The sequence below is a fragment of the Xiphophorus couchianus genome, chromosome 11, assembly GCF_001444195.1.
Source record: "Xiphophorus couchianus chromosome 11, X_couchianus-1.0, whole genome shotgun sequence".
Taxonomy (NCBI): Eukaryota; Metazoa; Chordata; class Actinopteri; order Cyprinodontiformes; family Poeciliidae; genus Xiphophorus; species Xiphophorus couchianus.
The window spans coordinates 20676199-20701229 of record NC_040238.1 but is presented as its reverse complement, the minus strand read 5'-3'; the positions used below and the strand labels follow the sequence as shown (position 1 = coordinate 20701229).

General features: G+C 38.4%; 2 protein-coding genes, 1 long non-coding RNA gene and 1 pseudogene across 4 annotated transcripts; 3 read left to right on the top strand and 1 right to left on the bottom strand.

Moving 5' to 3' along the window:
* Nucleotides 1–1361: 1361 nt before the first annotated feature.
* Nucleotides 1362–20636, bottom strand: LOC114152953 (uncharacterized). Its single transcript, XR_003597248.1, has 4 exons — nt 20534–20636; nt 14450–14457; nt 4283–4288; nt 1362–1372 (listed from the first exon to the last, which is right to left on the bottom strand). It is a non-coding gene; the product is annotated as an uncharacterized LOC114152953 (long non-coding RNA).
* On the top strand, nt 2376–7218 carry LOC114152951 (gap junction beta-1 protein-like). Of its 2 annotated transcripts, none has more exons than XM_028031139.1 (2): nt 2376–2505; nt 5855–7218. In XM_028031139.1, the coding sequence occupies exon 2, from the start codon at nt 5869–5871 to the stop codon at nt 6589–6591; it is 723 nt and encodes a 240-aa protein (XP_027886940.1). In that variant the 5' UTR covers nt 2376–2505; nt 5855–5868; the 3' UTR covers nt 6592–7218. The 2 variants fall into 2 exon arrangements, with proteins under 2 accessions (XP_027886940.1, XP_027886939.1); XM_028031138.1 differs by lacking the exon at nt 2376–2505 and adding an exon at nt 2823–3037.
* Nucleotides 9171–13168, top strand: LOC114152950 (gap junction alpha-3 protein-like). The gene is made up of 2 exons (XM_028031137.1): nt 9171–9466; nt 10714–13168. The coding sequence occupies exon 2, from the start codon at nt 10752–10754 to the stop codon at nt 11820–11822; it is 1071 nt and encodes a 356-aa protein (XP_027886938.1). The 5' UTR covers nt 9171–9466; nt 10714–10751; the 3' UTR covers nt 11823–13168.
* Nucleotides 20637–20650: 14 nt separating the features above from the next.
* LOC114152952 (gap junction alpha-3 protein-like) lies at nt 20651–21623 on the top strand (annotated as a pseudogene).
* Nucleotides 21624–25031: the final 3408 nt, after the last annotated feature.

The following is a 25031-nucleotide window of genomic DNA, read 5'->3' as shown; positions in this document are numbered from 1 at the left end:
ACAAGGCTCGTAATTTGTGTGATCAGAAACCTATTATAGTCAGTAAATTAAAAATAGATTTATTTTTCAACAATTTGAAGAGTTAGGCTTGACACTTCATTAAAACCTCATGTATGAAAACAAGAGCTAAAGAGTGTTATTAGATAAGAATATTTCTGTACGGTTTCTTTTACAGCTAACTGAACTAAATTGGCTTGTTGCATATCCCAATTTGCACCTTGGACCAGTGGACATCAAACATGATAAACTGGGTACCGCGTGGAAGTTACCTTATCTTTAGAGTAAAGATGAGCTACTGAAGAGAAATTACACTCTGACTAAAAATGTTAAATATGTCCAGAAAGAGTAATAAAAATGAAACTGAACTTGTTGAAAGGTTATGTGGCCAGGCTATAAGATGAAACGGAAAACCATGTTGGCAGTGTTGGCAAACTAGTGGACCCATTTCAGTAATGTGTGGCGCCCCTCAGACCTATAAAACATGCAGTGTCTTGAAGCAGAACTAAGTCATACAGTATTAGTAGCTGGCAGCTTTTATAATTGGCCCTGGAGATCAAACAGAGCAGAGTTACGGTCAAAGAGGAATTCACCCACGCTCAGTTGGGGAGAAAAAATGTGGGTTGAGTTCAATAGGAGGAGCTCAAAATTCAGCATCCAGTCTGTAGACTCCTGCCTTGGTTGACAGACATTTCTAGGGTGATGTCTTAGGGAGGGTTATGGCCTTCAACACTATAATGCCAGGTCTACTGCTGGTGTGTGTCTTGAAGACATTAACTGAATTGCCATCACAACATGGCCTCTCTTACAGATGCTGAACCAAGGTTTGTGTGCTTAAAACCATGCCTGAATGAAATTAATCCTACGTACGAGACATTTAACTGAGATGTTGTGAAGTGTTCAGTACCTGTTATCACAAGGCAGGTGCAGATGTAATGGGGTGCAATACTTCTTGGTATGAAAAATGATAATCCCCCCTTCGTGTGGTCATTCTATCTAAGGTAAACACAAACTTCTAAAAGGCTTCTTGAAAATGTGCGTGGTTGTCCTCCCTTACCAATTGGTCAAACAGTTGTGCAACATGACATCCTGTCCAGACAGCATTTAGATGCCTTCTCATAATCTCGGATATTTTTGAAAAGGACCAAAAAGGTAAAGAGGATTCAAATTAACCCGCACCTGCTACTGAGGTTGCCACAGCCCATAAAGCCTAAGTTGTGCCAGGGATAGCTGGTCTCTTGGTTCAAGAGTATGATGAGATTTGTGTAACCAGCTGACCAGGAGAATTAAGGCAAAGATCACCTACAACATCACTGTTTGACAATAACGGTGAAGTACTGTGAAGTACACCAGAGCTTCAGCCAAGGATTGTTCCCTGAGTAGCACCAATACTTGGAAATATGACAAAACTGAACATCAATGACTATGACCTTTTTGAACTTTCTTCTGTTGTGAATGGAAGCTCATTTGTGTGGATATGGTCAGCTTGGTTGATTGATTATGAAAGCCAGAGGAAACTTAGGTAGCGTCCCATGTTTATGCAGACTAGACAAACCAGTTCTGCGAAAAAGTCACTTGTCAAGTTTTGAGAATGCTATCTAATTACTTTAATATGTGTCGGCTACCCTCAGTCGCTGTTTTCACTTAGTTTTGTATAACTGCCTGACATCATCACTGCTTTGCTTGTAATGCCATCAACTGTGCCTCCTAGTGTCCTATCAGTGTAAGTTCCCTAAATTTTTTTATTATTTACATGCCCATCAATGCTGTGCAATTTGCACCAGATTGATGGAAATCAGTGCGTTCTGCCCTTAAGCATGTGAGTGAAGTTTTTATTGAAGTTGCTTTTATACTTTATCTCAATTTGATTCTTTATATATATATATATATATATATATATATATATATATATATATATATGGATTACAACACAGACACACCAAGTTATTTGACAGTTTAAAGAGAGTTTTATAGCAATAATAACTCAACAGAAGCATTGTTCTATTGCTGGTCACCTTTATCCACTCGTTGAAATAGAGATTAAATGCTTAGTGGGCTGCAACAATGTGGATGTAAATACTGATAAAAGAATAACGAGCCACTGTTTTCTTATCTTTTGCTTTCGTGACTCAGTTCTACTTTTGACCTTTCATCTTTTACTCCATATTGCGTCAAAAAACATCCTCCATGTACTCTCTCCAACACAGCACAATGAGGACAAGAGGACAGACAGCGGTCCCCCACTCAGATTCTTGTGCAGAAATTAAAACGTTTCATCTGGACTCTGAGGCCGTTTGTTTTGTCCTCGTAAATGGGGCCATTGTATGCAAAATCCTTGAATAGAGGCATATGACCTTCTCAGTGCAGGGCAGTGGCTAGTGTGAGCGAAATCATTAGCAATGCAAAGTCATGGTGCTCTGATACTCGTATTCACGGTCACAGATTGAAAAAAGAAATCTGTTTGCACAAATGTTTCTGGATGAACTTGATTCAAAACCGCAGCTGACGGTAAGCTCGTCTAATTTTTTATGTGCTTCACAGATGGCTGTCAAATTCGTAGAGAGGTATTCAGTGTTTTCAACTGGTTTATTGTATTCTGTCATGTCACATAACATAGATTTAAAGTGAAATCGAATGAAATTGTATGAAAACTAGTCTGTTTTTGAAATATGTTTCATGCGTTTTATGTAAAAACATCAACCAAGACTTGTATGACAAATAGGATTTTTTTTTTTTAAACTTTTTGGCTTTTCAGTTTTCAACAAACTTTATAAGTGATCTTAAAGCTTCAGTTGTTGTAACCGAAGGTACGCTGTTACACTGGGCACAGGTGCCCACCCTGCATCATGACGTCTCGTTAACATGTGTCACATGACACATGATGCCGGGCGTCTGTGTTGCTCTTAAGTGAGCGGCCAACTTCACAGGGGGGACAGAGAGGTTTCCTCCCTCCTCTGGATCCACATCCATGCCAAACCAGCAGGTCAACTTTTGTTCTCCACACTGCCTCCTATGCCTCTGACACCTCCAGCGGAGCCTGGTAACAACTCTGACATCCATACCTGGGCTGGGGTTTGATGCATTTCATGATGGATGGCTGATGAGCAGACTATATACATTTAAATCCTGAAATTCTTTTAGAGAAAACTTTGTGATCGATTGAAGTTAATTTTGCTGTGCAATACTGATTAACACTTAGGTTGTAACTTTTAAATGAAGGTGCATGTTTGTTTATGAGTCTATTTTTTAATGGCACATTCCTATTCCATTAATCCATCTGACATCTTAGCACTGTTATCCTTGAAGGGTCAAAACGGGGACTGGCGCCTATCTCTAGCGACTAGCGATCATCAGGTGAGAGGCAGGGTCACCAGTCCACCGCAGAATATTTATTAAAATAAATTCATGATGTCAAAACACTTTTAAAACCTGGATTTTAACAATCTTTTTAATTTATAACAAAGTAAAAAAGTTTTAAAAGAACCCAGAACAACTTAAAATAGAAACGCTGGATTGGAGAATAGTTTGAAACATACCATATTTTAAGATTTTATGCAAACTTACTTATTCAGTCTTCTTTACAGCGCCTGTCAAATGTCTGATTTAAAACACAACCCTATTGTCATCTAGAAAATCTCTAATATTTCTTTTTCTATTATTTAAAAATGGTCCTAAATATGCAGCAAATATCAATGTTTTAAGTGATCAATTATAGAAGATAGAAATTGTGATGTAAAACAAGGAAATATTTTCTGCTTTTTCACTGGAATTCAGGGTTTAATCCATTTTTGTTTAGGTAATAAAAAAAGAGGTGTCGACAGACTCAATAACGAGGACGCTATCTAACAGCGAACGCTACAAATACAAATCTAATTCAGTAAGCGTTCATAGGATCTCAACTGTATTTCTCTCACCTTTTTGGGATAATTTTCAGATTTGCTTGTGGAAAAATCTATAATTGTTTATAATTCTATTAAAAATATTGTATCTCCTAAAATTTTCAACTTGTAAATGTCATTAAAAGGAAAAAAAATAATAATAATTTTATTGAACTATTTTTTTAAATTAGCTGATTATAGTAACATTGCACACAACAAGAAACCTTTCGCTATTGGTACTAAATTACACAACCCTGAGGTCAGCATATATAACGGGTTCTCAAGGGCCGCTGTCCCGCCAGCTTCAGATGTGCCTCCAACACGGCTCACTCACAACCACCTGGACATGTCATTATGTTCTGCAGAGGTTTGCTGCTTAACTATCATTTGATGTAGATGTGTTGCACCAGGGACTGGACTAAAACGTGCAGAACACTGATCCGTATAGACTGACTTTGGACACCACTCAGGCACTGTTAACCAATAAAACAAAAGGTTAAATTGAATTACAGACAATGCAAACAATTTATATACATTTATTAGGCTAATTTTAAGCAATAATTCATTGTAAAAAATTATCTTGTGAAATTTATTAAATTCTGACAATTGTTTTAAATGGACTTGTTTTTCTAAGTTAGTTACATTTTCATTGGCACAACCTTTGGCATCATCCTGCCATATTAAAAAGGAAACAAATAATAGTTTGCGACTAAGATATAGAATTACCGAACCAGTAAAAAAATATATACTTTTTAAATATTTCTAAAAATTAGACATGCAAACATTTTTACCTTAAAATCCACAACTACCTCAGTGTTAAAGGTATTAGCAATAGCATAGTCGCTAAACTGGTCAAAGCTTGTTCCATCCAATCTCAAATTATCCAGCACACAAACCTCATGTCGTACAAGTCCTATTACACTTTTTAACTTTTACTAGAAAGGTAGAACTATTTGTAGCAAAATTCATTTGAACTTCTCAGTCTTACCTTCATCAATTTTTTCTGTTAGTACTCTGCAAGAACAAAGATAATGTTTTTCTCTCTTGGTGCAAAAACAAAATCACATCATTCTCTTTTTGCTGCTTGTTTTTGACGCATATTCTGGGCAGAACCAGACGAAGAAATATGAAGGTAGTGTGGTGCTGTAGGAGAGACATGTAAAGACTTGCAGGGATGTCTGCTCTTGGATTGTTGTGAAGTATGAAATGTCTTCGCTGCATTAATTTTTTGTTTTCACAGAGTATAAGTACAAAGCTGTCTGTTGTTGGGAAGCATGGATCGGCCTTAAATTTGTTTAAGTAGGAATTACGTGGGGAAAAAAATGTCAGTTTAGCTATTTACTGAGCATTATATCTACAAACGTGAGTAAAATAAAATTAATAAAGAGCCACACTTCAAAATAACTTTTATTTTGAAATAAGTGCTGAACAGAAGTTAGTTTCATTACAGTGTGACATTTACTGTAGTTTCACATAATGAAAAAGAACAATAACATTTATATTTTATCTGCATTTAACTCTTCTACAAATATTTTGTTCCTCTGAGATGCTTTAATGTTTATTCCAATGTTGCCTTTTCACTTTTTGTTTTTTTCCTATTTAAAATACATGTCATAAAATTTTACTGAAAACATTTATTTGCCTTTTATTCCATGATTTTAGTACTTCTCCAGTGTGTTCCGATCACAGAGTTATGGTTAAAATAATGTTTCTTAGTAGTCATCTCCAACTACGCGCATTTGAAGTCCCTGTGGTTCTGTAATTGGGTCTGATTTTATGAATGTGGATCATCAGAAGCTGGCGGTTTCATCAAATGTTTACATTTTAACTGCTTGTTTTTGTGTCTATGCTGCTTAAGAGGTTTTTGTATTTTTTTTAAAAAATTTTATAAATATCTTTGAGTTGTTTTTCACAAATGTTTTTCATTTGTTGACCTTTTCCTATGCTTTTTTCTTTTTTTTTTTTTTTTATTGCTACAGACCCGGAACCAAAAATGAACTGGGCATCTTTTTATGCTGTCGTTAGCGGCGTTAACAGACACTCCACTGGGATCGGCCGCATCTGGCTCTCTGTCTTGTTCATCTTCCGCATCCTGGTCCTGGTGGTTGCGGCTGAGACCGTGTGGGGGGACGAGAAGTCCGGCTTCACTTGCAACACCCAGCAGCCTGGCTGCAACAGTGTCTGCTATGACCACTTCTTCCCCATCTCCCACATCCGCCTGTGGGCCCTCCAGCTCATTCTGGTTTCCACCCCGGCCCTGCTGGTGGCCATGCACGTGGCCCACCGCCGGCACGTCGACAAAAGGCTCTACAAACTGTCAGGGCGAACCAATCCCAAAGACCTGGAGCAGATAAAGACCCAGAAGATGAAAATCACAGGGGCTCTGTGGTGGACTTATGTCATCAGCCTGTTGTTCCGTATTGTCTTTGAGGTCATTTTTATGTTTCTGTTTTACATGATTTATCCCGGTTACAAGATGATCCGGTTGGTGAAGTGTGACTCGTACCCGTGCCCCAACACGGTGGACTGTTTTGTATCGAGGCCCACAGAGAAAACGGTCTTCACCGTCTTCATGCTGGCCGTGTCTGGGGTTTGTATCCTGCTCAACATTGCAGAAGTGGCATTCCTAGTAGGGAAAGCCTGCGGTAAGCATCTACACAGTGCTGGAGACTCAACTATGGGAGCTTGGATACAACATAAACTTCGTTCATTCTAACCAGTGCACACTTAGTTTAAAACTGGTGAGAATTAAAGGGATAGTTTAATGAGAAACATCTGGTTTCAGGCTCAAAGAGGGAAATTTAGACAATTTATTGTGCCAGCAATTCAAGAGTTCAAAGATATCCTGTCACAAATAATAATAATAATTAACTGTTGTATTGCAAAGATGGGCCTGCATTATGGTTGGTATCATTATTAATGTTATTTAATGTTATTTATTAAATTATTTATTGGAATCTGTATTAATTTTAATAGGGAAAATATCTGACTATGACTTGAACATAACATGTTAAGAATTACACCTTTTGTGTTGAAGAAAAATAATTACTTTAACCATTGTTTGCACTAAAGTGACTTTCAATGCTGTTCACATTTCTGAATAAAGGAAGCAGAAGGTAATTTGAAATGCCTTGCTGCTGAAATGTGCTATACAAATAAAATTTGATTGAATAATGAGAAGAAATACACTTGAATAGCAAATTTTTGCTCTGATGTTTATTGCAGACTGCTAAACCCAGAATTCAAATGTAATGGGTTTTTTTTTCTTCTTTTTCTTTGTAGTGGTTTTGTCACTGGCCATGCACAACAGAATAAATTCAAAGTGTGTACTTGTGTTATTACACTGGCCGGAAGCTTTTTTTTTCTTTTTTTACATTTTTTTTCTTCTCGCAGCCTCAAAGAAATGTATTTTACTGAGATTTTGTTGAATAGACCAAGTTGTGCGCAACTGAGATAAATTACAATGTAATGTCAATAAGTCGATTTCACAATTTGTTATGTTTCGTAACAAATCGTAGCATCTGTGAACATCACTAAGTCTTTTCAACCACTGACTCTACATTTGATTGAGTTCTGGACTTTGACTGGGCCATTATAATATCTAAATAGCTTCAGCTGCACGTTTAGGCTCACTGGATGGGGAACCGTTGCCTGAGTCTCAGGTTTTTAACAAGTTGTCTAACAGGATCATCCTAAAAATGTCAAGAGTCCTAAATACCTTCATAGAGCAATTAAAGTAGCTCTCATCTGGATTTTTTAAGTTTAAATAAGCGGAGTCAGTGTATTCGCTCCCTAAATAAAGTTGTAATACCAAATTTAACCAGAGGGTAGCAGTCTTCCCAAAGATAAAACTGATCTGTGCTCCTTTCAGCAGCCACCAAATCGATACAAAGAAAAAAAAGAGAAAACCCTGAATGAAACTTTAACACATTTAGCAACTTCTTCACCGAGTTTAGACAGATCCCATGTTGCCACCTGTGAGCAAGCGTCTCAGTTTGCTGTCGTCCTCATAGTTAGCTGAGCACTGGGTCCTGAGGTTATCAATAGCCGCCCCATGTAAGGGGGTCAGTGTGTGTGTCACAATGAGTGACCCTGAGGACAGCTGGGTCTGGAAAGGTGGCGCTTATCTTTTTATGGAACATGCCAAAACCATCCACCCATCCATCAATTTTCTGTATGCCCTGGTCTGTGGGGTCGGGAGAGGTCATGCCAAAACCTCCCCATCTATTAGGTCCGTATTAATGAGAAACACTGAAGCAGGAGGATTCTAGAAGTAGAAGTAAAAATTTCCCCTATAAAGCAGAAGAACTAAAAAAAACAGGTAATAAAAGTTAATCAGCTTTTGCAGTAATGACATACATTATTGGGAGCTGACCCTTTCAGCTGAAAGTTGTTAAATTGGCTACAGTTAAAGTTAATCTGACTTTTTGACAGCTAATGACAAGACGAAGAAAAAATCTAATTACAACTACTGCCAAGCAACAGTTTTTATTATCCTGAAACCATTTTTGTATTAAAAGTTATTCAATAGTTCAATCAAATGGAATCGCACAACTATAAATCTTAAGTTAAATTATGCAAATGCTTTCATTATTTAATCCTGACAGCATGATGCTGCCACGACCATGTTTTATGTGTGTGTGTGTGTGTGTGTGTGTGTGTGTGTTAATGGGGAATTCGTAATGTTTTCTTTGCATGTAGCTAAGCCAAAAACCTCAGTTTTGGTGTGTTTTTCATGTGTTTAGTGTGTTCTGTTTTAATCCCAACTCTGCTGCAAACCTCTCCACAACTCCATCTGTGACATATCCAGTGGGTATGTTGATCTTCATTATGATGATTACCAAATTCTTGACCCCTTAACTGAAAACATGCATTTAATACTGAGAATAAATTCAATGCAGATGGACTCTCTCAGCTAATAAGGTGGCTTCTAAAGCCTTGTGGTTCTCCCAGATTTTAATTAAAAGAATGAGAATAAAAGAACCCGAAAACAAATACAGGCCATATTTTACAGAATAGTCCATGCACATTACATTTATGCTCTCCTGATACAATAAAATAAAGCCTGTGGTTGTAGCGTGACAAAACTGTGAAAAAATGTACATCATAATACGATTGTAAGGCAATATAACTGTAAAAGCAATTCTTCTCGATTAAAATATTTACTTTCTAAATTCTCAGACTGAATTTCTTGATAAGTTCTTGAGCCTGAAGCTGCTCCACAAAGTCAGTGGGGGTTCATGTCACTAGAAGATTAGCATTGCAGCCACTCCCCACACCGTGAATTATATTTAGAGCTCACCAACACGTCAACTTATCTGCATCCTCACTGGACTCTTCAGCTGCCTCTCAGTTCAAAAGAAAAATCTCAGACTTTTCAACAAATTGGAAACGTTTCATCTGGTTTAGCTGTGGCTCCTCTTCTGAACAAACACTTTGGGAAAGTCGCAATAATACCAGGCAGTTCCACACACTGCTCAGTGAAAACTATCTTGGAGAAGATCACCTCTGTGCTCCGGTTTCCTCTAACGTCCCACCGTGAGGTGAAGAGTCCCACTCAGCTGAAGACTGAGGGAAATGAACATTATCAGGTAGGTCTTCCTTCCAGTAGACAGATAGGAACATGTCCTACTTTATCAAACACCTGTATGATCTCTGAAAACACAAAATTTACAATGACTACCAGCTGACAGCAGTCCAGGTTAAACAGTGTGGCTGGGTACTTGTGAATACCGATTCCACAGTTCTGCCACATAGTCTGTATTTTGAACAGATACTCAAATCTCCATGTGTTTCTTGATATGTTCATATTTAAATGACAACTGCAACTATTTTTAAAACAGCATGCGTGGTTTGGTTGGACACGCTGTCACAAGATACCCGGCAAGCCCAGCAGTCTCACCGAGACCGCTTCAGGTCTCACACAGTTAGCTCGTCCAGGACGTTCCTATTAGACATTAAGGGATACCACACCGAGAAAAACAAAGGTTAACTTCATGAGAGATCAGCATCAGTATCCTTACAATAGATACAAAAGATACAATACCTTTTCTGACGTATTATAGTAGAGAATATTAATTATAAAGAATCTGCTAATTACAAAACTAATTTGATCAATATTTCAGATGTGTGTTCTTTATATTGCTTAGAAGATAAGCAGGAGTATTCAGGAAAACAGAAGATCATTTGACAATTCATAGTAGTTTATCAGCACAGATAAAATCAAAATTTCCACAGATTGAGAAAAGAAACATGTCTAAGTGTTTTTGGTCTGGCAGCTGATACTTTTGCATAAACGGTTGTACCTTGTATTAGGACACAGGTTAGTTTTCTGTGGTCATTCTGAAGCCACCTGACCTCTGTCCTGCCCCCACCTGTTTCCACAAAGTGTGTCAAGATATAAACAAATTAGCAACGTAGACATTTATGCAAGACAAGCGGAATGTAAAGCTTTGGGAGTGGAGTTTATGTTTATGTACACTTTAAAGAAAAACGTAAAATTCTGTCAACTACAGCTGCCAGTATTTTACCATAAATTGGAGACGTTATTTTCTTTATCTTTTTTTTTACAGTGTACAGTTACCGGCTAGAACCAAGATTGCTTGAACAAAATATTCAGTCTCACTGAAAAACAATGTCTGCTTTAAAATGCTATAGTCTTGGTAAAACAAAGGTTTTTAGTTTCATACTAGCTGAAATCACGTACAATGGCCCAAATTATTGAAAATTGAGTTGAATTCAGAATTCATTTTATTTATTTTTCAGTCAGAAGTTTCTTGTCTTTTACTGGACAATATGTTTTGCACTAATTGTAAATGAATTTTCCTCATTCTTGCAGGTTTTCTCCCAGGCTTTGTTGATCATTCGTGAGCCTCCATGGCAGACTGGAACTTCTTGGGGAAGCTACTGGAGAGTGCCCAGTTTCACTCAACCGTGGTGGGCAAGGTCTGGCTCACGGTGCTGTTCATCTTCCGCATCCTGGTGCTCGGAGCCGCTGCTGAGAAAGTGTGGGGAGATGAGCAATCCGGCTTTACATGTGACACCAAGCAGCCCGGTTGCCAAAACGTCTGCTACGACAAGACCTTCCCCATATCACACACCCGCTTCTGGGTGATGCAGATCATCTTCGTCTCCACGCCTACTCTTATTTATCTGGGTCACATCCTTCACCTGGTCCGCAAGGAGGAAAAGGAGAAGGAGAAACTCAAGGACCTCGCCATAAAGAATGAAAAACAACAAGACTTAATTAGCAATAAGCCCACAAAGGCCTCCATTAAGGACGACCAAGGCCATGTGCGTCTGCATGGTGCTCTTCTGCGGACGTATGTCTTCAACATTATCTTCAAGACTCTCTTTGAAGTGGCATTCATCGTAGCTCAGTACTTCCTGTATGGATTTGAGCTGAAGCCGATGTACACCTGTGACCGCTGGCCCTGCCCTAATGTGGTGAACTGCTACATCTCTCGACCTACAGAGAAGACAGTCTTCATCCTTTTCATGCTGGCAGTAGCTTCGTTGTCCCTGCTGCTAAATCTGGTGGAAATGTACCATTTAGGTTTCAAAAAATGCCACCAGGGTCTTCGCGTCAGAAGGTCAAAGATGGAAAGGGAAGCTCCCAAGGCCTTAGGTGAGGGGGTGATACCTTTCGTTCCAAACTACACCTACTTTACAGGTCACTCTACAGTGACGGAGCCCTTTCCTGCAAACTCAAAGTACAGCATAGCAGAGCCAAACTCTGCTTACAGCCCCTACAACAGCAAAGTAGTCTACAAGCAGAACAGGGACAACATGGCTGTAGAGAGAAAAGGCCGATCAGACGGAGATGATGCAGAGAAGACAAAAATATCCGGTCCTGTTACTGATCCTCCTGTGGAAAACCAGCGTAGAAACAGTCAGTCCAGCAAGCACAGCAACAACAAGGGCAGGTTGGATGACCTGAAGATCTGAGAACTTCATGTTTCCTCCCAAGCCTCAGGGACTACAGGAAAAATCCATCACAGGATGTGATGCATCTTAGAAATCTGTTAGCTCCAGAGAGGTTAGATTGAACCACTCAGTGCGGCAGAATCTAGGAACAGAAGTATTGGGATGAATTTTGAAGGTTTCGGAGTTTACAGGCAATGTCAAAAATCTTGACAAAGTAGACAGAAAGAAAAAGATATTTTGTAACTGATTGCATTTACCACTTTGATCCATGAAATATTGGCAATGATATTAACAATTGCGTGTTGTAATTGTAAACTTCAGGGATCTCTTTAAGATGTTTCATTTCTGCATTACCTACTGACTATATCACTGAGTAATCCTCAGATGCATGTAGAATCTATATATTGTTTTCAACAGGTTAATTTGCACTGTTATGGCATGATGAATGTATGAATTATTATTGTTGGAGATTTTCCTGATATGTTTACAATACTGACAAGTTTTAATGTAAAATTAAGACATTTTTAAGTAGCCATGGTGCTGTTTGTTTACAATTTTAATAGCTTATAGTGTTTTGTGGGGGGTTTTTTGGCTTAAATGGTTGCTGTCTTTTTGGTTCGGGACAAATTTTTGTGTACACTTGATTAGTTCTGCAATACTTTGCCTTGGTAGGTTACTACTGCAGTGAATTCTCCGTTTGTTTACAATGGTACAGCTTTATGTCACAGAGTACCGCATTTGCTTTCTTGAATAAAAAGTTGCTAGAGAAGATTCAAAAGTCTCCAAATACAATATAGGAACAAAGTAGATAAGTTGGTTTTCTCATCCTGACCACAGCCATGCTTTCCCCCTAAGTTTATCCCACCATTGGCTGGGCACTTTGGTGTCTTTTGCCCACTTTGAATTAATTTTTCAAAATACAGTATGCATGCTTTCAGCAGGGTTAATTACATTTAAGAAGATTTTTCAGCAGCACTACTTTGTCTAGCTGCTCTGATTAATAATGTATTTTTATGCCAAAGATACTTTTGGCCAAATATAGCACCACTGATTTTTTTTTTTTTTGGGTGCATCAAATGTTTCTTTTTTTTGTTGTTTTAAAATCAAAGTCTTGTTAAAATCACACCCATTTACAAAAACATTGCATGCAGATGTTTTAAATTTCAAAAGCACATACCTCTGAACTAGCAGTTCATATTATCTGATGGCCTTTTTATTGTATTTGTTTTGGACTTATGCCTATGATACTTTGAAAAATAAATGATTGCCAAAGGAGTTTATGGATTTTTGTAAAGTAGTCTTTAAAAACAAAAAAACTGTGAAGTCTTTATTCTGATTGTACGCTACTTCAACACTCTGATTCAAATGCCATTTGAAGGATGTTATTGCAAATGTGGAGCAGATGTTCTGACTACGTCATAGGCAATGTGTCTCCACTGTGTCATTTGCTCATAAAAAGCCAGTTTAATGGCATCTACAAAAAAGATTATCATATTATATATCATAAAATTAAATCCTCCAATACATGTATGAAAACCTCTGATCAGAGCTGAATATTAATATTAGTTTTTAGGACTTTGTACAATGAGTACATTAAAGAAACTGTAAGACCTTTATAGAATACATTTGTGAGGATTTGTTGAATTAGGTTTTCACAATTTACAAATTGCTCAAAGGATCAGTTCAGTTCTGCTCTGTTGACAGACACAGATCAGTGTTAATGCACACATTCCCAATCACATGCCCTTCATACACTGGTGAGAGCCGGGACTGCAAAGGAGTCCTGTCTGTTGGCTATATATAGCGGCCCTGCAGACTGAGGGAGTATCGTTGCTGAAATGGGGGTAGGAGACCAAGTGTCTTTTCCTGCATAAGGAAAATTATAACATTTTTAAAGTGCTGCTCATTAGAAAAATCAGCCACAACTGACATCCAGAAGTCACGCTGTCTTTAAAACGCTCGACAGATTGAATAGTGGAGCTATGTGTCTTCTCCCGTAATGTCATTAAACGCTGGAAAATGTTGTCAGCTGAACTTTAAAGTATTAGCTGATCTCATACAAACCCCATTTTTATGACACCCATATAACTGTCGCTGACAGGTTGGTTAGACCTTTTTTCTTCTTTTTTAGAAACTGAAGGATCTTTACTGTAGTTATCATTAATATGAATGCAAGATCTCCCAAATTTCCAGAGCACTCTAATCCAGTTGTCAATTAGTAGCAAGTCACTGCATCCCTTTTTTGTTTAATAACGCATACATTTAAGATTTAGCAGATTATGTCTACAACCTGACAGGTAAAACTAATGGTTGTGATCATCAGTAAGTAATTTTTTGCATGGTGAGTTCATGCTGCAACATTTCTATAGAGAAACGATTATTTCCTGCTCGGTGAAAACGAGTTACCCAATCTTAACATGATATATTTAATGCTCTTGTTCGTCACTACGAACTTACGGTGCAGGGAATCTCCCTGCCATAAATAACCATCCCCAGCTAAGAGAGAAGTGCAGAGCTGAACGAGGCAGCTGTTAATTTTAAGGGTGGCCAACACTGACTTAACAGCTTCATTCATTTCCTCTGCTGCCATTCCTAAAACTAAAGTCAGACTTCAAGTCTAAAAGAAAATCGATATCATCATTCACAACTTCTCCTCCTGTTCACTGATTATCCCGTTTGAAATTTCCTGCAGAAATCCACTTCAATGGGAGAAAGCCCAGACGGGGCACTGAAGGGAGATTAGAATCGTGCGGCTATTTTTGATCACAAATGAAAACATTTTTAAAATCACAACGGCCTTACTGTTTCATAGGTTACATTAAGAAGCTGCAGTGTATATATATTCCTTTAAGTGACAGCTGAACAGATGTCAAGAAAGGATGTTCAAAATTTCTAATAATACTAACATATTACAGTTTATAAAGGCATCAAACAGTAATTTAGTATCATTTTACTTTTACAGATAACAAATTTGATTAAAATCTGAAAATGTATTGTAAAATAGAATGAATTGAAAACTTCTCATACACTCTGAACAATTCTTAATTAAACTACAGAGGTTTGTTTTTGTCCTTCTATTAGAAACATGTCATGGCAGACAAACGTGCAGACCTGTTTCTGCAGGTTTGTGGATGTGCTTAAAACGGTAGCTGACAATAACTTTTACTGATGCCTGCCTTCTGTGATCTGCAGGTGCATCTGGACGTCTCACCTATCGCATGAAAAGGAAAACAAATTCCATCTTCATTAAAAACCCGTATGTCAACTTTTACCTACCGTACTGCATTTCTTACTAATGAGATCTCTGGCTGAGCCAAAATATTTCTAACTAGATCTGTAGAGCACACTTAATGAAGTCAAAGATCAGTCACTTAATACATATTAAAATACATTACATAGATTCTATTCGGTATTATTCGCCTGATCTATCTCTAACAAATATTTGGTAACTTCTGAAGGGAGTTGGTGTCACTTAGATTTATTTAGGGGTATCACAATAAAAGGTGCCTCAATATAAATGTGCTTAAACATTTATGTATTAAAATGTTGAAAACTATGTAACAGTGAAGACCACACTGACCAAAAGGAGACCAACACAAGACCAAGACCAGAGTGTATCGAGACAGTGACAAGACCAAGACCTTTAGGGTCCGAGACCGAGTCAAGACGAAGACCAGCGTCCCGCGCTACATGACACAATAAAATGTGAAACATGATCAAAATTGCTTATCAAATTGATCTGAAAGATTAACATTCCCATAAAAACACCTAGATATTAAATACTTAGTGCTGAAATAATTTTTTTTTCTCCCCTCCAGGGGGTCTTTTGGGCTCTAGTGTCCCTTATATGAAAGTAGGCTGACAGGAAAAGGGGAAAGAGAGGGAGGAAGACATGCGGCAAATGTTGCTGGGTCCGGGAATCGAAACTGCGACAAGGACTCAAGGCCTCCAAATGTGGGTCGCGCTATCCCATACGCCACCACAGCATGCCTGAGCTGAAATAAATTTAACCAATATTAAAATCAGAACAAACTCTTTGTTCTGCTTATCTAAAAAGATAGTGCCCTGGGCATTTGCCCATATAATTCATGTCAGAAATCAGCACTGTCAGTGAGGCTCCAGTCCAGGGCCGGCCCAAGCCTCCATGGGACCCTAACCGAAATGTGGTTTTGGGGCCCTCTAGATCTGCCAACATTGTGAACTGGCTGCAATCAGCAGTCCGATCATTAGATCATTCACACAATAGCCATAAAATTATTGCATCTCTGGTAGTGCTGTTTACATTACTGCCCGAGTAATGTAAACATTACTCTTACATTTATTGGTCAACTGATTTATCGACCAGTTGATTTCTGGGCACCAATTTCCTTAATTTTGGGGGATTGTGATTGGCTGATACTTACATGTGAAGCCCATCTTGTCCCCTAATCTTATCTTTGTCAGCAAAGGTTTAAAAATCAGTTTCTGTCCCCTTCTGCTCTGCAGTGAAAGGTTTGACTGGCAGATCAACCCACCAGGTCATGTCTGAATGTTTACAGTAAACAATATCACTGTTACCAACTCAGTGACTTTCTTGCTACATTTAGCAACATTTTAGACAAAATAAATTCATATCAACCATAATCAAAATGGGCAGGTCAGGCTTTTTAAAGATCGGTAACCAGGGATCGGCCAGAAAACTGCAATCGGTGCAGCCCTACACACATTCATGAAATTTTTTGATTAAATAAATTTCTCTTAAGCGTTACTCTAATAGCTAAAACTTTAATTTATACCAGGTGAGTCTTTCTCCCCTGATGATGTGGATTGGTACTGGACTGATTGGTACTTAAATGATTTTAACAGAAGTTTCACATAACTTAGAAGTTGATGTAAAAATAATGTTTATTTTAGCCACAAAATGATTATGCTTAGCAGCAAACAACAAATCTCCAACTACAGCATAGAGCAGCTCATCGATGTAGCAGCCATGTAGCCTGACGTAAAAACATTTTGCTAGACAATGTCAAACATTGAGAAATTTTAATTATTGTTATCAAACGTTATCAAACACGGCGTTTTGAAGCCAAATACCTCAAAAATATACAGAGCCAAAAATGAGAATCAACTCATTTAAAGTTTAAACTCAGTTTCACACAAACACAAAGACCCTAGCATAAATGTTGGGCTGTTGAACTGGACCGTTCAAGCTAATTTTCTATTAGCAGCTTTACAAATCTTTTACATTACCAAGAAACATTAAAACAAACTTTATCTTGGCTTTTTTCTATTCTTCCTTTTGTCTTCCTCCCTGAAGGATAAGACATTGTTTTGCTTACATATCTTCTGACCGGAGCTTTTGCACTGCACATTGCACAGCACTGTGGTAGGGGGGAGTAACAGAAACACATAATTAGTAAGTCACATTATTGCTCGGATTTTAATCGGTGCGTTTTGCATCCAGTGAAAACAAACATGTTAAAAAACAAACTGGACAGTATGCTGTAAGTTTAGTGATAGAATAGATAGAATAGAATAGAATTGAATTACTTTATTCATCCCAGCAGGGAAATTATTTCGCAGTTACAGCATAGAGACAAGACACACAACAACACCACTGTGGTGGATGCTCCTCCCACCACCACATCGTGTTAGTATTTTTTCTTTATATTACAGTACAGTTTATACGTTTAAGTTGGTTATTTCATTTAGACATATATTTTCTAATGGGTTCACACTGATTTAATGTCTGTCTGAATGGTTTATTTACACTTGTTCTTTGTTTGAGGTGCTGCTGAGACAAACCAGCTGGAGGAGGAAACCTGGAGCATACCATTTGTTTTTGAAAGACTGAAGGGGGAAGACTTGTTTCAAGTTGTTTTTAATTAGTTAATTTTGTCACTTAAATATTCACTTAGGCTGCACAGTGGCGCAGTTGGTAGTACTGTTGCCTTGCAGCAAGAAGGTCCTGGGTTCGATTCCCGGCCGGGGTCTTTCTGCATGGAGTTTGCATGTTCTCCCTGTGCATGCGTGGGTTCTCTCCGGGTACTCCGGCTTCCTCCCACAGTCCAAAAACATGACTGTTAGGTTAATTGGTCTATCTAAATTCTCCCTAGGTGTGTGTGTGTGTGTGTGAATGGTTGTTTGTCCTGTATGTCTTTGTGTTGCCCTGCGACAGGCTGGCGACCTGTCCAGGGTGTACCCCGCCTCTCGCCCGGAACGTAGCTGGAGATGGGCACCAGCAACCCTCCCGACCCCATTAGGGACAAGGGTGAACAGACAATGGATGGATGGATGGATATTCACTTATTGATTCTGCTAAGTAAGAGTTAGTTTTGCTTTATTTATTTCATAGAATGCTTTAGTTAATTTTGTATTTATTTGTTCTTTTGTTATGTCGTGCCTCCCTCATGTGGTAGATTTAGGTTACTCCACCCCTATTTAAGCAGCCTTTTGTCTTTGTTGGCAGGTCAGTTTTGTTTGTGTTCAGTTAGAATTCAGTTGACCTCAGTTAAATTGGGCCCAAATTTGTTATTTATTCTTTGACTTATTTTTGCATTAAATCTTTATGTTTTGTTTGCTATTTTGGAATAATTAAATTGAATTTTTGCTACTTTGAACATTTTTTTGTCCTCGTTTGAGTCTGGTCCCTCACAACCACTGAGTAGCAATTGTAGACAAAATAAAAATAAAATATAACATGCTGTCAATATAAAAAGCAACTTAGAGCAGGGATATTCATACAGCTGCATTTTTGACCAGTCTTGAAATAAAATCCCGAGTCCTCAACGCCCGAGACCGAGACAAGAATGAGACCAAATGCGATCGAGTCCGAAACGAGACTGAGACCATCAAAAAATGGTCTTGAGACCAAGGCCGGTCTCGAGTACTATAACACTGCTATGTAATAACTTTTGGCATTTGTAGCCGTAATATGACAAAAATGAAAAAGTTCATGATGATTTACAAGACACCGTATCGTCCATTTAATGTGTTAGAACAGCAGAGACAAGCCACCTAATATTTAAGTTGTCAGGTTGCTTTCATAGTGAAGGTAATAATTCTTAAGAACTAGAGGACGGATTAAGGAGGAAGTGTCACAGATGACAAAGTAACCTCCCTCTGGCGGAAGGTTAATAAACAGGTTCTTTACTGGATTTTGTGTTGCTAAGTCAAGAAAGTGAAGACACGAGGAGGCTCGGCCACTTTAGGACAAAAAAGGTAGGGTTTTCTCCATAGTTAATTAGAAACAATGCGATCAGTACTCACTCATACATGACCACTGTGACTTTTTGAGAACTCTTTTTCTAAGATGTTGTGACATTGGTGGCTTTATTTGCAGTGAATAGAAAGGGAAGGACATAGAGCAGAGATGTGAGATCAGGAGTTGAAACTTGCATGAATGCTTTTGATGACCAGCAGCTTCTGAATGTGGGACATCCAGTTAAAGACCCATTTCTCCTGCCTCATGCTTGTCTGAAATTGTTCTCCTGTTAGGAGCTGAACCCCCTTTCCAGTTTTAGTATCTTAGCCCTTTTAGCTGTTTTTTAAAGACACGCTGTGTTAAGCTCCATCTATTATTCCATCAACTCTGAACTGCTCGTGTGTCGGTGTTGGGAAAAAAAGCATCTCCAAAGCGTGAAAATTTGACCTTTTTTCTTCCCACTCTTCCATGAAGTCCCGATTTGTGGAGTTTATGACTAATAGCCAGGGGTGGAAATTTAAAATGTTCTCTACCAGCCACTGTGGCTGGTATTGAAAATTGTCCCTCACACACACCTGCCTTCCTGTGTGCATGAATTTTTTTCTTTATGAACATTTTCACTCCTTCTCACCGGGCAACAGCAACTAATCTGAACTCTTCCTCAATCTGTCATTGGTCACGTCTCTCTCATCATCCTCCTCTGACGATAATAAAGCCCCTGAATCGCTAATTTCCTCTCCTTGTCCACTACTGAATCTCCTCCAACGGTCAAAGTTAGTGTGGTAATTAACATATCTGTTAGTATGACACATTTTTCTAAATGTCTTATGCGCTTTTTAGCTGTTGTCGTAGTTTTTCTGACCCCTCCTATCTCGTATCCGTTCATTTTCTCAGACTCCAGTTAGCTGAAATGGCGCTATTTATAAACTTAGAGTGGGGGGGGGGGCAAGGAGGATTGAGGGATTTCATTGGATAAGCCCAATGTCCATCAATAAAATCAACCAATGGGCTTCGCGGTTGATAAAAATGAGGTTTTATATAATTTTTTTGTTAAATTATGACAGTGTAGTTCTGCCAGATATGGACAGTAAATGCACCTGTCTGGACTCCAGACGGTCAGTCCTCCCATGGACAGGAGTTCAAACTGAACGTAGTTTTTTTTTCTGTTCACAGCGGCGGGTGCGTTGCTCCAATTTACACGCCACTTCATACTTTTACCCGCATTTGGCCAGTGGCGGGTGCTAATTTCCACCCCTGCTAATAGCTGTCCTGACGACATATTCTCCTACCTGAACTGTAATTCTCCGTAGCAGCAGCAAAGTTACCATAAGCCTCTGTCATTAATGCTCTTTTTGTCTGTTAGTTTAGGTACATGGCTGTATACTGGTTTTTATACAGCAGAGTTATAAAATTTTCATTTTAAAGGCACAGGTTAAGAAAATGTTCACGGCCTAATATTGTTTTTTGTAATGAAACCCGCTTTTAACTTCTCTACAATCCCATCTCTCCACGCAATAGGGGACTGTATCGCTCCACCAGAAAGCGATACAGTCGGACATGCATTTAAAACGAGGTGTCCGATCAAATTCGTGAACCATGTAAATCAAGTACAATGGGACCTGTGCCGTTTGGCTCAGTTGCAACATGCCTACCCATCTCCCGTTCCTGTCCACCATCATGACTTAAGGTGGTCATGGACACCCAACCTGGAGGAAGCAGTCTCAGTTCACCAAATTTAAAAGGCATTTTCCTCTTTCATTATAGGTTCCTGTGGTGGATCTGATTAAGACAAAGCTACATTTCCAATGGGATCAGGAGATTTTGGTGTGGTCTCTCAGCTATTGGAGGGTGCCCAAGAATATTCGACCAGCGTTGGTAAAGTCTGGATTTCGGTGCTGTTTGTCTTCCGAATCTTCGTCCTCATGACAGCCACTAAAGAAGTGTGGAATGATGAGCAGTCCAATTTCTTATGTGACACTAATCAACCTGGTTGTCAACTTGCTTGCTACGACAAGACCTTCCCAGTTTCTCATGTTCGCTTCTGGATTATGCAAATCATCTTTGTCTCCACACCAACACTCGTTTATCTGGGGTTTGTACTTCAAAAAAACCGCACTGACAAGAAATCAATCAATGCCAACAAAGATCAAGACAACCAATCTTATACTAATGACTCGAAAAGTAAACCTAATGACTCAAAAAGTAAGCCTAAAGTGCAGTTGAAAGGTGCAGTCCTGAAAATGTACGTCGCCAATGTAGTTTCTAAGATTCTGTTGGAAATAGCCTTCTTTGTAGGTCAGTACTACCTATACGGACTTGGCCTTCAGTCGATGTACACCTGTGAACAATGGCCCTACCAAAGTCTTCTGCTATGTGTCCCGACCCACAGAGAAAACAATCTTCATCATTTTCATGCTTCTAATAGCTTTAATATCTCTGCTTCTGAATGTGATAGAGTTACCCTACCTATTTTGGAAGAAAAAAAGGAAACAAAAAAATTTGAGCAAGCAGAGCTACGTCTACGTCACTGTCAAATAGAAAAACGTCGTTTTTCCTCATTCTCTTAATAAAAATTCTCAAAACTGTGTGATTGATCTTCAAATCATTGTGTCCCCTCTGCACATAAAAATGTATTAATTAAAATGTATTACGGGTCTTTGTTGAATTGTCTTGACCTCCACAACATTTAAGCATCTGTTCATCAGACAAGTCTTAACATGCAAAATGCCTGAACAAGTTGTCATAATGTCATTCATATTTTTAATTAATTTCCATTACACTTTTTTTTTTAAAAATCTGCCCTAAAATGTTACATTTCTCCCAGGTGAGTCCTAAGTTTCTCCAATGTAGGTAAATGTGTGGAGCATTATATCAACCAGTTTTCTGAAATAGATTGATTGTACATCTCATGAACAATCAACAGCCAAATAACACCATGGTACATTTATGACAATGGAAGAACAAGGATTTGGACGGAGTCAACAGGCAGAGAGAAGAGGAATGAGCTGTGACAGAGGAGTTAGGAGGGAAAACAGAGGAAGAGGCAGAAGAAGATGAGGACATCAGCCTGTTTCCATCAGTCCAGCATCATCAGAGAATGGTCTGCGACCCACAAACAGATGCTGAAGGAGGTGGAAAGTAAAGAAAGACTGCACTGTAATCTCTTCATGTTTCCTTAAGGAGATTGTCTTGTGTTCCTATTGATACTTTAGTTTTTTTTTTCCTTTGTGCTCTGTTTTATGAATCACAAGTTACAGTAAAATCATAAACGTGAATCTTGCCCAGTCTCTTGCCACTGATCTCCCATAATCACAATTTGCAATTCTTGTCATCAAAGCTTCATCCATAGTTAACAACAGGAAATAAGGACTTGTCATTTTGAGGCACTGATATGTTCATGTTTAAGAAAGAAACTGGCTTTTCCATTCTGTTTTTATTGTTGGTATGAATTGTTGGGAAATGTTCTGCTTTGTAATTGTTGAAAATGATTCAAGAAATTCACCAAAACAGTTCAGATAAACTGTAATTAGAACAGTAACAAATTCAAGCTACCACTATATTTCAAACATAGCTTGAGACATTTATTATTTCATGGAGCATTAATGGAGGAAATATTTTTAGTTTTCTTTATGACACTTGTTTTGTTTATTTGTTGTGTTTTCTTCTGACTGATACCTTATATTTTTCTCCATCTTCCTCATGGTTTTCATACTATTCTTTCTATTCTTGTTTCATTACATCATTGTAGCGTGTTATTTTCCACTCTACTGGAAGAGTAGAGGGAAGAATGTGATCAGGAAACAAAAGTTAAGAAGGCTAAAGGGGAAAACACAAGAAGGAAATGACAGAATGAAATTGATCCGTGAACTGAAACAATATTTTTGCATCACACTGTATGCCGCTTTAAAGGTTAAAATTAACAAAAGTGCAAGAGGGAAGATGTGCAAAATGCGACTTTTTTCACAATTTGTTTTCTGCAAATAATCACCCTAATTATTTTTTAAGCCATTCAGAGATTCTGACATGTTGAGGTCATCTGTGTACACCACATCTCAACCACTGGGTACCAGCTCAACAAAAGGTTTGCTACCAATAACATGCATATATTTTCTTCTGATGTTCTATACATATGTTAAATATAATGGTGTACAACTATTCAGAAGATTTCAATTGTGCTTAATCAGTTTACTAAATACTTTTACCCAGATGTTTTGGGAGTCATCAAGTTGTTTTGTCTTTTACATGTGAAACATATCTTTGTAATTTTTGGTCAGCAGAGATTTTCTACTTCAAATTCTGTCATGGATGTGAATTAAGTGAGACTGTCCCAAAACATTGTTATTTACAGCAGCAGTCCCCAAACCCCCGCAGCGGATCGGTACCGGTCCGTGGACCAATTGGTACCGGCCACGCAAGAAATAATTAAATATTTCCATTTCATGTATTATTTGAGTCTGGAGGTTGCGTCCTACGCGACAACTTTGAGCCCACAAGCAACAAAATTAGTAATAAACAAATCAAATGTCGTTGGAAAGTTTCTTTGCGAAGGGGAAAAGGCCCAGAGAAGAGACACTAGAATGGATTTATCCCAGTAGGTGATTCCCTCATTCCAAGCCCGCTATGCAAGATATGGTGACCAGCTAGTAAGCAACACTTCGGGTGTCATTGTCTCCCATTATTCCCAATAGGGACCGTCTCGTTGCAGAAAAACAAGCTCAAGCTTTGTTGCCTCTGTATTTTATTTTGAAGGGATATGTAAACGTTACCATAGCGACCAGCAGTGGCGGAGACGAGATGAGAGGAGTAGATAATTTGAGTCTTAAATTTGGCTCACACGGCACGATTTAAGGATTGTCGGCCGATTTTCCAAACCTCTGTGACCACAGAGCCGATAAAAGTACAACAGGTTCGATCGGTTCACACGGCAGGAGCAACACACCACACCCGAACCGATTCCACTCACGAACATCCCAATTCCAGAAGAAAATCCAGTAAAACCCCCAACATACCATACATGAATTTAGAATAACCAAACACGGATGACGATGTAGAAACAGTAGTGATAGTTTGTGGTCTCATTTTGATAACAGACGAAACAAAAAGAAAAGGCGTTTGATAAAAGACGGCGGGAGCAGCCGCTCTGTTTGCTGCACTATGATTTGGAGGTGAGTTATGTTTTTTCGTAGTTAACATTTTTAACTGAATAAACATAACCACGTATAATAAACATATATAATAATGACCTTTAGTAATAAACAGTTACTGCACGATGTCAGTTGTTTGGGATTCCCCTCCGTTCTTACGCCACCGCGCTTTCTGATTGGCTACCTGTCACATTCAACAGGCTGCGTTCTCTCTCCCAGTCAGGGAAAAACCCCACAGGCTGTGATAATCCGGCCAAGACAACGTTGAATATGCCCGATTTTAGATCTAACATTAAATTAAGATTAAAGATATCATTAAATCCACAGGATTTGTTGTTGTTGATGAGAGGAATAAACAGAATTAAAGACTTGTTGGTAAGTTAATTTTTTCCCATGTTATAGATGGGGAACAGATTATTTCAGGCAGCTAAAATATATGGTTCCCCTCTCATAACTTTGTCAATTAAAGAGCAAATGTTTTCAAACTTACATGATTTATTGTTGATGATGAAAGGAATAAACACAGGTAAAGACTTGCAGGTAAATTAATTTGTTTCCATTTTATGGACGGGGGAACAGATTATTTCAGGCAGCTGAAATATCCATTCTCTCCTCTCCTCCCCGCATAACTTTGGGAAATAAAAAGCAACTGTTTCCAAATTCTCAAAAATTGTTATGTGTGATAGCATGTAGTATACTAGAAATTTCCTTAATCCAGTAATCTGTCATACTTTACATTAGAACAGGATTTACCAGAAAGTCTACACTCTCATCTTTTCAGGAAGTCTTAATTCTTGTGCCCTGCCATCAGCCAGCAAACATCCTCTAATATCAGCAATGAGAAATTATAAATACACACTACATGTTGGAAAACTGTCTGGTGACTGACTTTTATTTCTGTCA

Bases quoted from the DNA above. Each gene is read 5' to 3' on its own strand.
- LOC114152951 (XM_028031138.1), top strand. From the start codon at position 3,010: ATGCCTCTGACACCTCCAGCGGAGCCTG. The intron at 3,038-5,854 runs GTAACAACTCTG...TTATTGCTACAG, and splicing joins GACACCTCCAGCGGAGCCTG to ACCCGGAACCAAAAATGAAC.
- LOC114152950 (XM_028031137.1), top strand. From the start codon at position 10,752: ATGGCAGACTGGAACTTCTTGGGGAAGCTACTGGAGAGTGCCCAGTTT.